Source organism: Mesoplodon densirostris, chromosome 19 (genome assembly GCF_025265405.1).
Source record: "Mesoplodon densirostris isolate mMesDen1 chromosome 19, mMesDen1 primary haplotype, whole genome shotgun sequence".
Taxonomy (NCBI): Eukaryota; Metazoa; Chordata; class Mammalia; order Artiodactyla; family Ziphiidae; genus Mesoplodon; species Mesoplodon densirostris.
The window spans coordinates 9,844,749-9,861,795 of NC_082679.1; the positions used below are offsets into that span (position 1 = coordinate 9,844,749).

Below are 17,047 nucleotides of genomic sequence, written 5' to 3' on the forward strand. Positions count from 1 at the left end.
GAATCAACAAACTTTTTGTATGTTTTTGGCCATGCTGCCCGGCATGTGGGATCTTAGTTCCCTGACCAGGGATCAAACCCATGCCCCCTGCAGTGGAAGTGCAGAGTCCTAACCACTGGACTGCCAGGGAAGTCCCTCAACAGAATATTTTATTTTTATTATTTACTTTTTAAAAAGATTTTATTTAATTAATTTTTTTAAACTTTAGCCATCCTAATGGATGTGAAGTAGTATCTCATTATAGGTTTTTTTTTTAATTAATTTATTTTTTGGCTACGTTGGGTCTTCCTTGCTGTGCGCGAGCTTTCTCTAGTTGCAGTGAGTGGCGGCTACTCTTTGTTGCGGTGCGCGGGCTTCTCATTGCAGTGGCTTCTCTTGTTGCGGAGCACGGGCTCTAGGTGCGCAGGCTTCAGTAGTTGTGGCACGTGGGCTCAGTAGTCGTGGTGCATGGGCTTAGTTGCTGTCTGGCATGTGGGATCTTCCCGGACCAGGGCTCGAACCCATGTCCCCTGCATTGACAGGTGGATTCTTAACCACTGTGCCACCAGGGAAGTCCCCCACTTTAATGTTTGGCTCAACAGAAGATAACTGGGTCTTCACCTCTGCTTGGGTGCTCAGTCTGTTGTGGTATTTTGCAGGTTGCATTGAACACTCAGGAGAGAGTGAGAGTGAAAAAGGGAGGTAAGTGTCTTAGTATTATTATGATAATCATTTTGAACTTGGGGACCTCTTTTTTTTTTTTTTTTTTTTTGCGGTACGAGGGCCTCTCACTGTTGTGGCCTCTCCCGTTGCGGAGCACAGGCTCCGGACGCGCAGGCCCAGCGGCCATGGCTCACGGGCCCAGCTGCTCCGTGGCATGTGGGACCTTCCCGAACCAGGGCACAAACCCGCGTCCCTTTCATCGGCAGGCAGACTCTCAACCACTGCGCCACCAGGGAAGCCCTCGGGGACCTCTTGAAAGAGTGCTGGGGAACCCCCGCAAGGTTCTGTGGACTGCACTTTGAGAATCACTCCTTACCTTTGGGTTCTGTAGGGCCTAGAGACAGTATCCTGGGACCTGAACACCTCTGGGGCCATGGGACCTGGTTCAAGAGATAGCTCTGACCACAAGCAAGGTATTCTCTGAGCCTTAGTTTCGTCATCTCTAACATGGCGTTTGTGATGATGAAAATAATAAAAGTACCTCCTTCCTAAGGTTGTAGCGAGACCCATAGGAGATAACTCTCTGACTCACACCTGGCATGGAGCATACAATAAACATTTGTTATTATAGTTTGGGAAACGTCATTTTATTTTATTACCAACACTTCTTATTCATGCAATTAACTTCTCCAGAGGCCTATCTTGTGCTGGGCAGTGCTGGGGACATGGTGATGAATGAGAAGGGCCTGGCCCTGCCCTCATGGGGTTCCCAGTCCAATGGGTCACAGAGTTTTCATTTGTGAGGGATTGCCTTTAGCACCAGGTCCCTGAGGAGCATGAGTTCTTAAGACTGGGGAGACAGGGAAAGGCATTCTAGGGAGTGGGAGCAGCATGCAAGGAGCCATGGCAAGTGGAGAGGGGGACACCTGTGGCCTGATGGTTGGCTGGCTGTGTCCATTTCTCTGCCCCCAAGATGCCTCAGTCCTGTTGCTGGTGAGAAATACGTGTGTATATCTGGTTCATCTTTTTCATATTTATTTATTTGGCTGCACTCGGTCTTAGTTGCGACACGCTGGAATCTTCTTTGCAGCATGAGAACTCTTAGTTGCGGCATGTGGGATCTAGTTTCCTGACCAGGGATCAAACCCGGTCCCCCTGCATTGGGAGCGCAGAGTCTTAGCCACTGGACCACCAGGGAAGTCCTCCAACCCCTCTTCTTGTGTAAAGTTTGTTCCTCAATTCTGGGCTCTTTTTAGGGAAGTCCCACCTCTGATCTAACCTCAGTCTCTCATGCTGCAGATCCTCCTTTTGCTGCATTTCCATCCACAGTGCCCCATGGAAACTTGGGACGTCCCAGCAGAAGAGGTGCCCGGGATGGGGCGGGGTCGGGTCCAGCGCCTCCACTGTCCCCCATCCGGGGGCCGTCGCTTGGGGCCGGGTGAGTCAGCCCCCGGCGGCTCCCGCGTCATCCCGGCCGCTAGGCTCCGCGCTATTTCGGGCTCCGGGCGCTATAAATAGAGGCTCGCGGAGCAGAGCCGTTCCCCCTCCGCTCGGGCGCCCCTGCGTCCCTGGACCCGCCGCGATCGCCGGGCCGCGCGTCACCGCGGCTAAGTTTAGAGGCGGGTGGGGACGTCGACCGGGTCACTGCGCCCCTCGGCCGCGCCCCCGCTTACAGAGCCTTCCGTCCGGCGGCAATCTGCCCCCCGCCCAGAGTCCCTCGGGTGGAATTAGGGGTGAAGTGTCCCCATATTCTCCATCCCCACCCCAATCCTTCGGAGGCGCAGAGGAAACTCGAAGTTGGGATTAGGGGAAGGTTTGGGAGTGGAGCAAGGTCTGGACTCCAGGAGTCGCTCGGGAACTTGGGTTGGGACTGGAATTTGAACTTGGAGCGTTTGGAAGAAGGACGGGGAAATAAGAGTACGGACAGCTGTTAGACTCGAACTCGCACCTCTGGGAGCTGGAAAGATGCGAATCCGGAATCCGAAAGTTAAATTTGGGAAGAGTGTAGGAATCAAACTTGGAAATATAATATATTACAGAGCCGAGGACAACTTTTCTCCCCCTTAACTAACGTAAATAGGCTCAGAGTTACCTGAACCGCGCGCAGCGGGCCCCTTGCCGCACTTTTGCGATAGTGAAACGGGTCGGGAGAAACGAAAGGGCAGCCCGCCGCCTTCTCACAGGTCTTGCCCCGGGGTGGGTCTGGCGCAGCGGTCCCCGGCGCCTCTACACCCCAAATCCTCTTGTGGGGCGCCATCGCCCCCTGGTGGAAAAGGCACGCTTTTCAGGTTTATTTGGTAATTCCCATTCCCCAACGGGAGAAACTGAGTCCCACCCAGGCTGGCTTCCTTCTAGAAGCTCTCTCTGCCCTTGGATTCAGAGACACATTTTCATAGTCCTTCTCTATGTCACTGGGGCCTCAGTTCCTTCATCTGTCAAATGAACTATTGATACCTAAGGGGAGGGTTACTGTGAGGATTTAGCTCATCTCAAGCTATCTATCTATCTGCTTTGATGGGTATATAGTTGATGGTAATTTATGTATTTTTTATTTATAGAGCCCCTCTTCCTGTGACCATGTGGCCCCCTCCCTCATAATCTACTTCACGTCACTGTTTTTTAATCATCTCCAGAGCATGTATGACTGTCTGGAACACTTATTTGTGGGTTTCTTCCTTAGGGTCTGCCTCCCATGAGACCATCAGCACCACAGGGCAGGGACCTGGTCTGATTTGCTGCCAGCTGTGTCCCCAGTGCCTGCCACACCGTAGGTGCTCAATATGTAGTTGTTCAAGGAATGAGTGAACCATGGATTTCAAGACAGGACTCCAAGGTCTTATGGAATTCTCACAAGTTCAGCAGTTACAGATGGGAAAACTGAGGCTCCCAGTGGTGAAGTCGCTTGCTGGAGGATTCTGCTTCTGTTCTTTGTTCATTCATATAACATGGTTCCGTAGCCCCTTCTTGTTTCTGGGCACTGTGCTACAGCGGTGGCCACAACAGCTTCAGCCTCTGCTTGCCCAGGACTTGGTCAAGGACTATTTTATTTTTATGACAAACCTGAATATTTCACCTACTGCATGCCAAGTAAAGATGTAGGGACTTTACATGTATCTCATTTCATCTTCCTAATAGTTATGCTATTGTTATCCCCATTTTAGAGATGAGCAAACTGATGCACACAGAGAAACTGAGTTGCTGGCACCAGGTCACACTGCTAGTAAGTGATCCTGGGGAAAAATTACACCCAGCGATGAGACTGCTTATGAAGGAAGAAGAATCAGGGAGATGGTAGACTTCCCATTAGTGACCCAGATGGAGCACCAGTGTCTTCTAACTTTGTAAGAAAAATAACTAGGAACCCAGATTTTTTTTTTTTTTCTTTTTGCGGTATGCGGGCCTCTCACTGTTGTGGCCTCTCCCGTTGCGGAGCACAGGCTCCGGATGCGCAGGCCCAGCGGCCATGGCTCACGGGCCCAGCCGCTCCGCAGCATATGGGATCCTCCCAGACCGGGGCACGAACCCGTATCCCCTGCATCGGCAGGCGGACTCTTAACCACTGCGCCACCAGGGAGGCCCAGGAACCCAGAATTTGAGATTCCATTTGTGAGGGTCAAATAAAGACATTTTCAGATGAGCAAGACTCAGAAATTTTCTACCCAGAATGTTCTCTGAAAAAGTTAGAAGAGAATGTACTCTAGCAAGAAGTAAAAATGAATTCAGAAGGAAGAAGTTTATAAAAAGTAACAGAAACTTGTTAAGGGTTGACTCGTGTCCCCCAAAAAGATATGTTGAGTCCTAACCCCCATTACTTCAGAATGTGATTTTATTTTGAAATAAGGTCTTTACAGAGACAAGTTAAAATGAGGTCATTATGGTGGTCCCTAATCCAATATGACTGGCGTCCTTGTAAAATGGGGAAATTTGGACACAGAGACGGACATGCACAGAGGAAAAAGACAGTGTGAAGACACACAGGGAGAAGATGGCCATCCACAAGCCAAGGAATGCCTGAGGCTACCAGAAGCTAAGAGAGGGGGCTGGAACAGATCCTTCCCTAGTGCATTCAGAGGGCGCATTGCTCTGTCAATACCTTGATTTTGGACTTCTAGCTTCCAGAACTGTGAGAATAACTTTCTGTGGTTTAAGCCACTCAATTTTTGGTACTTCTTTACAGCAGCCCTAGGAAACTAATACCATGAACCAATTATATAAATAAAAATTAATTAGAAAAAATCTTTTACAGTAGGTCCCTAACAAAACCCAAAATCAATGGAGAGATACAGACAATATGTTCATGGGTATGAAAAAGATGTCAACCTTCTTGTAATTAATCCATCAATTCAGTGCAATTCCAATCTCAATCTCAATAGGATTTTTCAGGGAAGTAGAAAAGCAGCTGCTAAAATCTATCTAGAAGAGAAAATGGACAAGAATGGTAAAGACAGATTTGAAACTGAACAGAGGTGGGGGACTTGCCTCATGTGATATCAAAACATATCTAAATGAAATAATTAAACTGGCATGGAGGCAAGGGACAGATACAGAGATCAATGAAACATAACAGAAATGTCAGAGATAGACCTGTGTATACATGGGAATTTGGCACATGATAAAGGTGGAATATCAAAACCAGGAAAAGGACTGGCTTCTTTTTTTTTTTTTTTTTGCCCAGCTGCATGACTTGAGGGGTCTTAGTTCCCTGATCAGGGATGGAACCCTGGCCCCGGCAGTGAAAACACAATTCTAACCACTGGACCTCCAGGGAATTCCCAGGACTGGCTTTTAAAATAAATGGTATCTGGGGCTTCCCTGGTGGCGCAGTGGCTGAGAGTCCACCTGCCGATGCAGGGGACACGGGTTCGTGCCCCGGTCCGGGAAGATCCCACATGCCGCGGAGCGGCTGGGCCCGTGCGCCATGGCCGCTGAGCCTGCGCGTCCGGAGCCTGCGCTCCGCGACGGGAGAGGCCACAACAGTGAGAGGCCCGCGTACCGCAAAATAAATAAATAAATAAATAAATAAATAAATGGTATCTGGACAATTAGCTATATCCACCATAAATTCCTACCTTAGTATATTTTCAAAAATAAGTCTCATATGGATGAAAGAAACAAAATCAAAACTAGGAAAAGTATTAAAAGAAATGATAAACTATATTTATGACCTTGGGGTCTGGCAAGCCTCTGTTTGTTTGTTTGTTTTTTTTTTTTTTTTTTGCTGTACGCGGGCCTCTCACTGCTGTGGCCTCTCCCGTTGCGGAGCACAGGCTCCGGACACACAGGCTCCGCGGCCATGGCTCGCGGGCCCAGCCGCTCCGCGGCATGTGGGATCCTCCGGGATCGGGGCACGAACCCGTGTCCCCTGCATCGGCAGGTGGACTCTCAACAACTGCGCCACCAGGGAAGCCCTGGCAAGCCTCTTAAACACACCAAAAGTCAGGATAGATTGATAAATAGGTGCGAATAAACACTAAGAACTTCTGTGTGAGAAAAATAAATAAACAAATAAAGTTAAAATATAAAGTGCAAACTAGCAGGAAATATTTGGAATATGTGTAACTGACTAACAATTAGAATTGGAATCCATAAAGTACTCTGACACATTAACAGTAATAAAAAAGGCATACAACCCCATTGAAAAAATGGGCAAAAGGATATGGGCAAGCAACCCACAGAAAACAAACTATTAAAGACCAATAAACTCACAGAAAGATGTTCTCTCCTTAGTAATCAGAGAGTTGCAAGTTAGAACAGTGTGATACTATCCTTTCAGGAAATGACTAATACTTACTCATCAACCAGGTCTCTGCTCAGAGGTCCCTTTCTCTAGGGAGCTCTTTCCTGGCCCTCGGGCTGGATTAGGTGTTCCCTGCCCCACCCCCCTCCCGGGCCCTCTGGGGTCTCCTAGCCAGCCCTGTCCACTCTGGATCGTCACTGTTTGGGAAAGGGTTTGTCTCTCCCAATGCGTTGTGAGCTCCAGAAGGGCGGAGCGGGGCTATCGTTATCTGGGGCAATGTATGTGGAATAAGAGAATGAGTGAATGGGGAAACTGAGGCTAAGTCAATGACAGAGCTGGAATTCAAACCCAAGTCTGTACTGAGAGAAGGAACCTAGTTTGATTACCCGCCATCTCTTCTCCACTAAGCCCTGCCCAGAGCCCAGGCACACAAGAGGAGCTCAATAAGGGCACTGAAATCAAACTGCTTGGCAACCGGAGACGCTCAGGGCCAGAGGCGGACAGCTCTCTCCAAACCCAAACGTCTGCAGTCCTCCAGAACCATAGAGAGCTGCGCGAGGAACCGCCTCTCTCGATGCTCTACGCCTTTGGGGAACGTCGGGAGCGGGCTGGAGGGCTAGAGAGGCAGGAAGTGCGACCAGCCTGGGGCTACGCTGGCCGTGCCGGCGGTGGGGACGCCTCGATCTCTCTCCCGTCTTTCCTTCGCGGCCCGGGGGCGAGGAGGTGAGTTCTCGGGGCGCTGAGACCGCGGGGCTGGGTTGAGAAGGGCGTGGGGTTGAGACCGCCGGTGGCGATTGGCAGATGCAGAAGCCAATCAATCGTTACAACGTCTGAGAGTTTGAGAAGGTGGAGCGAGGGGAAGGCATCCTGGTGCGAGCCTTGGGGGTGGGGTGGACGGAGGGTTGGGGACAGTGGTCTGGCCTGGCAAACGGAAGGCGGGGAACAGTGAGGGCGGAGAGAATAGAAAGCTGGGACCCTGAAGGGTGTGGCGAAAGGAAAGTGTGTCCCGGTAAGGGGCGGGGCGAGCCGCAGGTGGAGGCTCGATGGGGCGGGGCCTTATAGAACCTGGGGCCCTGGGTGTCTGGACCTGGACGCGATGGAGCCCTGGAATTTTTGTGGGGGTACGGCTGTGTCTGGGGGTTCCTTCTGGGGAATGTCGATGCTTCGCTCGCTCCCGACGCCACGGCTTCATTTTCAGGCCCCAGAAGGACCTTGCGATGGACGAAGAGAGAGTGCAGAAGCCCGCTGGCCCACCGACAAGGAAGAAATTCCTCGTTCCAGTGGACGAGGATGAGGTCCCTCCTCCCGGGGTAGGACTAGGAGATGGGGGGACTGCTGGGAGGCTTGGGGGGTGGTTGGGAGGAAGGGAGACAGGAAAGGCCTGTGGGACCACAGTGTGGGTTAGGAAATGTTGGGGCCTGGGTCACTTTGAGAAGACAGTCTTTTGCCTTCTGCAAGTATCAGTTTCCTGTAAAAAGTAAAATGTCATGGTCAGGAGGGCTAAGGCAGAGGCTGCAAACTGGCAGCCAGGAAGTAGTCCTGAGATACGTTTTATGTGGCCGGAACCCTGGTTCTGCAAGGAATGAATTTATTGCTAATAGTTGAGAATTGGAAGGTTTGGCAATTTTTAAAAATCTGCACTTTTGACATCTTTTGGTAAATAAAGGATCTGGCAACACAGAGATCTCAATCCTACAGGAACACAATTGCCTGGTGCTAAGTAGTGGCTGCCACCTATGTGCTATGAAGAAAAAGAAAGTAGGCTAAGGATAGAGGGTGTGATGGGGGAGAAGAGCTACCTTAGATAGAACAGTCAAAGGAGGGCCTCTTGGAGGAGATGATGCCTTTGCCAAAATGTGAAAGGAGTGAGCGAGCTATGCAACATCAGGGGGTAAGGGAACAGCCAGTGCAAAGGCCCTGAGGTCAGAGAGACTCTGATAAGTTTTAGGGCAGCAGGAAGGCCAGTGGGGCTGGAGTAGAGAAAGTCAGGCGGAAGACGTAGAAGGTGAGGTCCTTGAGGCAAGGGGGCAGGGGCAGATCTTTACGAGGCTCGAGGACTGCGGTGACAGCTTTGGCTTTTACTCTGAGTAGGAACCACCTAAGGGCTCTGAGCAGAAGAGGAACATGATATGACTCAGTGTGGGGAGCAGACCGTGGGAGGTAAGGGCAGAGGCAGGGAACTGGTGAGGAGGTGAGAGTGGCCCAAGGGAGAGAAGATGGTGGTTGGGACCAGGGTAGAGGCCGAGGAGGTGGGGAGAAGTGGCTAGATTCAGATTTTGTATGCCCTCTCACACCTCTCCCCACAGGCCAAGCCCTTATTCAAATCCACACGGAGCCTGCCCACTGTGGAGACCCCACCCCAGCCGGCTCCTCAGACCTACGCCGAGTACGCCATCTCAGGACCTCCAGGAGGGTCTGGAGCCACACGCCCCATAGGGCCAGAACCCCTGGCAGGAGAGACCCCCAACCAGGCCCCCAAATCAGGAGCAAAATCCAACAGCATCATTGTGAGCCCCCGGCAGGTGAGGAGGGGGCTGGAGAAGTGGGGCTTCGGGGTTTCTGGTGGGAAACGTGGTTATAGGGAGAGCTTTCTAGTGGACAAGGAAGGAGTTCTGAGTTCTAGCCATTGTGCTCTCAATAGCACCATTCATCCATTCAACTAGCTTGTGTGGGTTGAGTATGCCCCATGTCTTAGTCTGTTCAGGCTTCTGTAACAAAAATACCATAGACTGGTGGTCTGAACAACGAACATTTATTTCTCACAGTTCTGGAGGCTGAGAAGTCCAAGATCAAGGCGCTGGTAGATTCGGTGTCTAGTGAGGACCCGCTTCCTGGTTCATAGACAGCCATCTTCTCACTGTGTCCTCACAGCGTAGGAAAGGGTGAGGGAGCTCTCTGGGGTCTCTTTTATAAGGGCACTAATCCCATTCATGAGGGCTCCACCCTCATGACCTAATCACCTCCCTTCGCCTCCTAATATCATCACATTGGGGGGTAGTATTTCAACCTATGAATTTTGGGGAGACACAGACATTCAGTCCATAGCACCCCAACTCTTATGGTTGGGGGCATGATTGTGTTCATGAAGCTACATTTCCTGTCCCCAGGTTTGTCCATTTATTCAAAAACAGTTGAACACAGGCCCAAGTTTGAATCCACTCTGCCACACAGTAGCTGTGTCATCTTGGGCATCATCTTGGGTGACTTAACCCCTCTGAGCCTTGAAAATGGGGGTTCACCCACTTACAATCCATAAATATCTTCAGAGGTTACCTGGTGCAGTTCTAAGCTCTGGAGATTGCAGATAAAGTCTCTGCCGTTGACGGGGCTGGCATTCTGGAAGGAGAGAGCAGCAGTATACAGAGATAATAATGGGGCTCAAGAACATGAAATATGCTCAAAATTGTTAGCCATCAGGGAAATACAAACCAAAACCACAATGAGATACCACTTCATAGAATCAAAAGGATAGACAATAACAAGGGTGAGGAGAGTGTGGAGGAGTTGGAACCCTCATACACTGCTGGTGGGAATGTAAAATGGTGCAGCCACTTTGGAAAACTGCCTGGCAGTTCCTCTGGCATTTAAACATAGAGTTTTAAACATAGACATTTAAACATATGACCTTGCAGTTCCACCTCTAGGTATATATGCAAGAGAAATGAAAATATGGTCAACCTTCTGCAACCATGGATACAAAACCCGCAGACACGGAGGGCCAACTGTACGACGTCATCTGTGTATTTTGATATCCAGGGGGTCCTGGGACCAATCCTCTGTGGATCCTGAGGGACCACTGTCTTACATCCACACAAAATCTAGTACACAAATGTTCACAACAGCGTTATGCACAATAGCCAAAAAGTGGAAACAACCCAAATGTCTAGCAAATGATGACTAGTTTTTTTCACTTAGCATAATGCTCTCAGGGTTCATCCATGTTGTAGCATGAATTAGTACTTCATTCCATTTTGTTGCTAAATAGTATTCCATTGCATGGATACGCCACTTTTTTTTTTTTTTTTTTTTTTTTTTTTTGTGGTATGCGGGCCTCTCACTGTTGTGGCCTCTCCCGTTGCGGAGCACAGGCTCCGGACGCGCAGGCTCAGCGGCCATGGCTCACGGGCCCAGCCGCTCCGCGGCATATGGGATCCTCCCAGACCGGGGCACGAACCCGTATCCCCTGCATCGGCAGGCGGACTCTCAACCACTTGCGCCACCAGGGAGGCCCGATACGCCACTTTTTGTTTATCCATTCATCCACTGATGGACGTTTGGGTTGTTCATATTTTTCAATTATTATGAAAATGCTGCTGTGAACATTTGTGTACTGCTGTTAACATATGTTTCCAGTTCTCTTGGGTATTTATCTAGGAGTGGATTTGCTGGGTCGTATGGTAACTGTATGTTTAACTTTCTCAGGCACCCCCAAACTGTCTTCTAAAAGGCTGCATCATTTTACATTCCCACCAGCAGTGGATGAAGGTTCCATTCTCACCATATCGTCACCACTTGTCATTGTCTGTCTTTTGGATTTCAGTCATTCTAATGGGTGTGAAGTGGACAAAATACTTCTTTAAAAATTAAAATTGGGATAAACAACAAGGTCCTACTGTATAGCACAGGAAATTATATACAATATACTGTGATAAACCATGATGGAAAAGAATATTTTAAAATGTATATATATATATGTATAGGTGAATCACTTTGCTGTACAGCAGAAATTAACATGACATTGTAAATCAACTGTGCTTCAATTTAAAAAAATAAATTAAATAAAACTGGATCCCGCCCCTCCCTTGCCCAAAGCCCTTCCATGGCTCCCAGTGGCTCAGGTCCAGATGGCCCAGAGCCGGTGGGACTTGGGACCCCTGCAGACCCTTCCCACCTCAGCTGCTCTGACCACTCCACAGTCCACCCCGAGAGCAGATACCACATCCTTATTAGAGCTGAATTCCACCTCACTTGGTAATTACATGTTTGTCCCTGAGATGCTTTTGTTTAATGTCTGTGTCCCCCACGAGGGCAGGGATCTATGTCCTCTTGGTCACGGCTGTATCCCCAGCACTTAGGCACACAGTAGGCACTCAGATACCTGAATAGATTACAGCTTGACTTGCTCAAAGTATTTTGATTTTGGGCTACAGGGTAGAGCATGAGGCGGGGGTTTATTTATTTCTTTTGGCTGCGTTGGGTCTTCATTGCTGCGCGTGGGCTTTCTCTAGCTGCGGTGAGCGGGGGCTACTCTTTGTCACGGTGCGCGGGCTTCTCATTGCAGTGACATCTCTTGTTGCAGAGTACGGGCTCTAGGCGCGTGGGCTTCAGTAGTTGTGGCACATGGGCTTCAGTAGTTGTGGCTCGCGGGCTTAGTTGCACCGCGGCTTGTGGGATCTTCCCGGACCAGGGATCCAGCCCGTGTCCCCTGTATTGGTAGGCGGATTCTTAACCACCGTGCCACCAGGAAAGTCTGTGAGGGGTGTTTAGAGAGAGGAGTCTGCTGGCCAGATACCAGGCTTTCAGGGCTCTGACCCTGTGGAGGGTCACAGGCCACGGTGAGGAGCTTCCTCCTGAAGGCACTGGGAAGCCATGGCAGGGCTTAGAGCTGGAGAGGGGCAGCTTTGTGCTTTAGGAAGAGCCGTCTGGCTCCTGTTTGGAGGGTGGCCAGAAGGGGACACCACTGGGGCAGGAGACCAGGAGGAGGTGGGGTGGAGGCCATGGCAGTGGAGGGGAAGGAATTCACGGGGGATGCTTAGAAGGTAGATGTCCCACCTGGTGGATGAGGTGGGGAGGGAAGCGTGTAGGACAAGGCCTGGGTCTCTGGATGGTGGGGCCGTCCCTGAGTTGGGGCTGGGAGGGGGAGCAGGTGTGGAGGCCAGTGCCGAGTGCAGTGGGGTAGATACCTGGGGACAGGTGTCCAGTGGACCACAGGACACACGAGCTGGGGCTGGGGAGAGGGCTGAGCTGGAGAGAGACCCAGGGACCCTTTAGTTAAGGCCTAGGGCCAGGGAGGAGGGGCCTGGGTCAGAGCCCCAGTACCAAGAACATTCCAGGCTGAGGAGGAGGAGGAGTCTGGGAGAGGAGGAGAGCAGAACTGGAGAAGCCCCAGGTGCAAAGCAGGGGGTGGGGGGAGGGGCCCTGGGGTGGCGGTGGTCCCAGGGTCACCCTGCCAATGGCTTCCGTTCTCCCTCCCCGCAGAGGGGCAACCCTGTGCTGAGGTTTGTGCGCAACGTGCCCTGGGAGTTTGGCGATGTGCTTCCCGATTATGTGCTGGGCCAGAGCACCTGTGCCCTCTTCCTCAGGTGAGCTCTGGGGGCCACCCACCCTCAAGATGGCCTGGGAGGGGTGTGCTCTGGGTGTTCTCGGCCATTGTATGGGAGACCTCTGGGCACGGCCCGGGCCTAGGTGTGACCCTGTGTGGGAGGCAGAGATGTTGGCTTAGAGGTGTCTGAAGCAAGAGCTGGGCCCTGGACTCTGGGTCTGAGGGAGGAGGGGCCAGGGGTCTGGATCCTGGGTCTCAGGGGGGAGGGGCCGGGGGCCTGGATCCTGAGTCTGAGGGAGGAGGGGCCAGGGGCCTGGATCCTGGGTCTGAGACAGGAGGGGCCAGGGGTCTGGATCTTAGGTCTGAGGGAGGAGGGGCCGGGCGCCTGGACTTTGGGGCTGAGGGAGGAGGGGGACTCATGTCCTGGACACCAGGACTGGAGCCAGGATTTCTGTAACCGTCGCCACAGTTAAATAAGTTTCCCTCCACTCCTGGGGGCCCCTCTCCAGACAGGGGAAGTGAAACTTCTCAGTTCCTATCCTCCCTGCAGGGTATGAGAGCTGGTGGCTGCTGAGCAGAGATGTCCCTTTGTTCCTGGGTGGCAAAGTCACCCCACCCTGTCCATGCCAGTGCCCTCTGAGGTCAAAGCAGGCAGTCCCAGGGATGGCCCTGCTTCCCAAGACCAGCTGTACAGCACACCCCCTGACCCCGGTATACACTCTCTAGGGTTTCCTGGTCTCCACCTGAAACCTAAAGTCCTCCTCTTCCTCGGTGAAGAATCCGGGGGTCCACCCTTTCAGGGAGTCAGAGCCAGGCATCCCTCACTGCCAGTCCCCCCCGTGCCCCTTTCTTGAAGGGTGACCTTGGGCAAGTCACTTAACCTCTCTGAGCCTCAGATCTGCCTGTGCTCCCCAAGCCCTCTGCCTTCCAGCAAGAGGGGAGAAGGGCTTCTGGGGTCTCTTAGCTGGAGACCTTCCAACCCTCCCTCTCCCGCCCCCCCAGCCTCCGTTACCACAGCCTCCACCCAGACTACATCCATGGGCGGCTGCAGAGCCTGGGGAAGAGCTTCGCCCTGCGGGTCCTGCTCGTCCAGGTGGATGTGGTAAGCAGGGGTCACTCCTCCATGGGCCTCACTGTCCCCATCTGTGAAATGGGGAGCCTTGGGCCTCCCGGTTGCCTGGTGGACTGTTGAATCTCTTCCAAGGAGAAATGCAAGTTGGAACCCCAGTGGGGAATTTCTCACATCTGAGATGGACAGCTGTGTTAGCAAGGAGGTGGAGGGTCAGATTACCCGTCTCCTCCTTCCCCACGCCCCCTTCAACCAGGCCCCGCCCTCTGCCACTTCAATACTTCTTGAACCTGTTTCATTCTATCCTCACAGCTGGGCCCTGATCCAGGCCCTTTCCCCTCTTGCCTGGGTCCCTGCCCCAGCCTCTTCTCTTGTCTTGTGGCCTCCAGCTTCGACCCTGCAGTAGTCAGAGGGGTCTTCTGGCACACAGATCTGATGTCCCAACCCCTCTGTGGTCCCCCAGTGCCCTCCATGGCCCGCGAGGCCCAGTGTCACCTGATCCCTGCCCAACTCTCCTGGTTCATCTCTAAGCTTCCACGTGATCACCCTTTCATTTCACAGCCTCCATCCCATAGTGGTGAATTGTATTTTTTCCCCTCCCTTCCTTTGCACATGCTGTTCCCTGTGCCTGGAATTCCCTTTTCTGCTCTCTGTTGCTCTCACTCCTCATCCTCCTTCAGGTCCCAGCTCAGATATCCCCTCCTCTAGGAAGCTGTCCCTAATCCCCCAGGTAGGACAGATGCTCCTCTGGCTCTCCCACCCCAGCGCTGGCCACTCTTGAGTCATCACTGACTGGGGACTGTCTGTCCCCCTCATCAGACTGTGAGTCTTGGGAAGGCACAGCCAGGGTTGTCCCGGTCACTGCTGGGCCCTGCACAGGCTGGGCACCCAGTTGGAGATGAGGGAGTGTCAGTTGAGTGAAAGGCTCTTGGCATCCTAAGCTGCTCTGCTTCCAAGACTATAATTCTTTGCTTTCTCCCAGATCCCTCATTCTAATTTTCTTCTCTACTCAGAAAGATCCTCAGCAGGCCCTCAAGGAACTGGCTAAGATGTGCATCCTGGCCGACTGCACCCTGATCCTTGCCTGGAGGTAAGATGGAGGCTCCCCTCCCAGGTCAGGCTCTATCCTGAGAGTTATTGCCCCTTCTGCCCCCAAATCTTCCCAGCCCTTCTTCCTCCCGTGAACTCCCTGTGTGAGTCTGGTCCAGGCACTGCCTCTCTGGGCTTCAATTTCTTTATCTGTAAAGTAGGGTCTTAATATCTTTCTTATAGGGTGGTAGGCACAAAAGCAGGTGACGTACATCAAATCCCAGGACCATACTAGGCACTTATGAGTTAGACATAAAATCTGGCTGAATAATTAATTTCAAGTCTAGGTTTCTAAAGACCATTTTGATTGGCTCTCCAATAGGGAAAAGAAGACATCCCTTCCTCACACCATAATCAGAAAGAAATCTTGATAATTATAGACACAAAAAGCAAAACTACAGTAAAAGTATTCAAAGAAATCTTATAAAATATATATATATTTATTACGATCCTGTGGTAGGGAAAGTCTTCCAAAACAAGACCCAAAACCTAGACACCATAAAGGAAAAGGTTACCCAATTTGAGTAAATTAAAATTTTAAAACTTCCAGATGGTAAGAGATACTGTGAACAAAGTTAAAAGACAAGTGACACGGGCTTCCCTGGTGGCGCAGTGGTTGAGAGTCCGCCTGCCGATGCAGGGGACGTGGGTTCGTGCCCCGGTCCGGGAAGATCCCACATGCCGCGGAGCAGCTGGGCCCATGAGCTATGGCCGCTGAGCCTGCGCGTCAGGAGCCTGTGCTCCGCAACAGGAGAGGCCACAACGGTGAGAGGCCCGTGTACCGCAAAAAAAAAAAGAAAGAGACAAGTGACAAACTAAGAGAAAATAATTGTTATATATATATAAAACAAAAAAGACTTATGATCCCTAATTTATATATGTATATATAAATTTTATATTTATACAGTTCAAATATATATAAATGTTTATATTCATAGGAATGTATTTAAACATTTATTACATATTTATGTGTATGTGTATATATACATATACATGTGTATATATACATATACATATATATATATACAAATATATATATTTATAAAGAGCCTCTTACAATTCAGTAAGAAAAAGATAGCCCAATTTTGAAAAGTCTAACGCAGGTTGCCAAGAACACATGAAAAAACTATTAACCACACAGCTTATCAGGAAAGTAAATTTTCAAAGAATGAGGTGTAATTTTTCACCCATTAATTTGGTGAAAACGTCAGATGGATAATATGAAAAGGGCACCTGCATGTTTGGTTGGCAGGAGACATGATTGGCTATTAAAACAGAAAATAGACATACTCTTCAACGCAGAAATTCCCCCACTAGGAATATCTCCCCTTCAATCATCCCTCCTTGGGTGTGCAAATCCACAGTGGCGTGGGTCTTCGTGGCACCATCCGTGCAGTAAGCTGCAGGACCAAACAGCATGGTATTTTAATTTATGTATAGAAGGAAGGAAAATGAGCCATGCTTATGAACAGATACAGATGTGAATAAACTGACTCCAAGGGGTCCAAGCTGTGAACAGTGTTGAACCTTGGGAATGGCACAAGGCGAGGTCCTGAGGGGAGGGAGACGCCTATCCTCTGCCCTTCTCTTTTCTTCTGAACATGTAATGGTTCGTTTCTTTTGTTAAAGAATAGGTAGCATATTCATGTAGTTAAAAAAGCAGAGGTGATTATATATATACTATATATATATATTACATAAGTATGTATAAGTATTATAAAATGTAAGTATATAAATATTATAAGTGTATGTAAGTATATATGAGCATATACATAAGTAATATATAAGTATAATATATTTTATAAGTATATATAATATATACCTATATCATATAAGTATATATATTAAGATATATAATCACTTCTGATTTTTGAACTACATATATAATATGTATATATACCGTTTTTTTGTTTTTTTGTTTTTTTTTTTTCTTTTTGCGGTATGCGGGCCTCTCACTGTTGCGGCCTCTCCCGTTGCAGAGCACAGGCCCCGGACGCGCAGGCCCAGCGGCCATGGCCCACGGGCCCAGCCGCTCCGCGGCACATGGGATCCTCCCAGATCGGGGCACGAACCCGTATCCCCTGCATCGGCAGGCGGACTCTCAACCACTGCGCCACCAGGGAGGCCCTATATACCGTTTTTATACTGCTTTCAGATACTCTATATGTGTAAATGGTAGTATATGCGTACATGGTAGTATATGCGTACATGGTAGTATATGCGTACATGGTAGTATATGCGTACATGG

At 50.2% G+C, this 17,047-nt stretch overlaps 1 protein-coding gene across 6 annotated transcripts in view; it reads left to right on the forward strand.

Annotated features, from left to right (window-relative positions):
* ERCC1 (ERCC excision repair 1, endonuclease non-catalytic subunit) overlaps positions 1-17,047 on the forward strand; it is a 45,356-nt gene that overhangs the window by 22,019 nt on the left and 6,290 nt on the right. For 2 of the 6 annotated variants that reach the window (XM_060083343.1, XM_060083345.1), the window contains 6 exons: positions 639-681; positions 7,578-7,689; positions 8,686-8,901; positions 12,578-12,681; positions 13,644-13,743; positions 14,724-14,800. In XM_060083343.1, the coding sequence (XP_059939326.1) occupies positions 639-681; positions 7,578-7,689; positions 8,686-8,901; positions 12,578-12,681; positions 13,644-13,743; positions 14,724-14,800 (652 nt within the window). Of the gene's footprint in view, positions 1-638; positions 682-1,941; positions 2,081-6,787; positions 7,103-7,271; positions 7,389-7,577; positions 7,690-8,685; positions 8,902-12,577; positions 12,682-13,643; positions 13,744-14,723; positions 14,801-17,047 lie in introns of those variants that run through there. The other 4 variants (XM_060083340.1, XM_060083341.1, XM_060083342.1 and 1 more) reach the window with 4 other exon arrangements.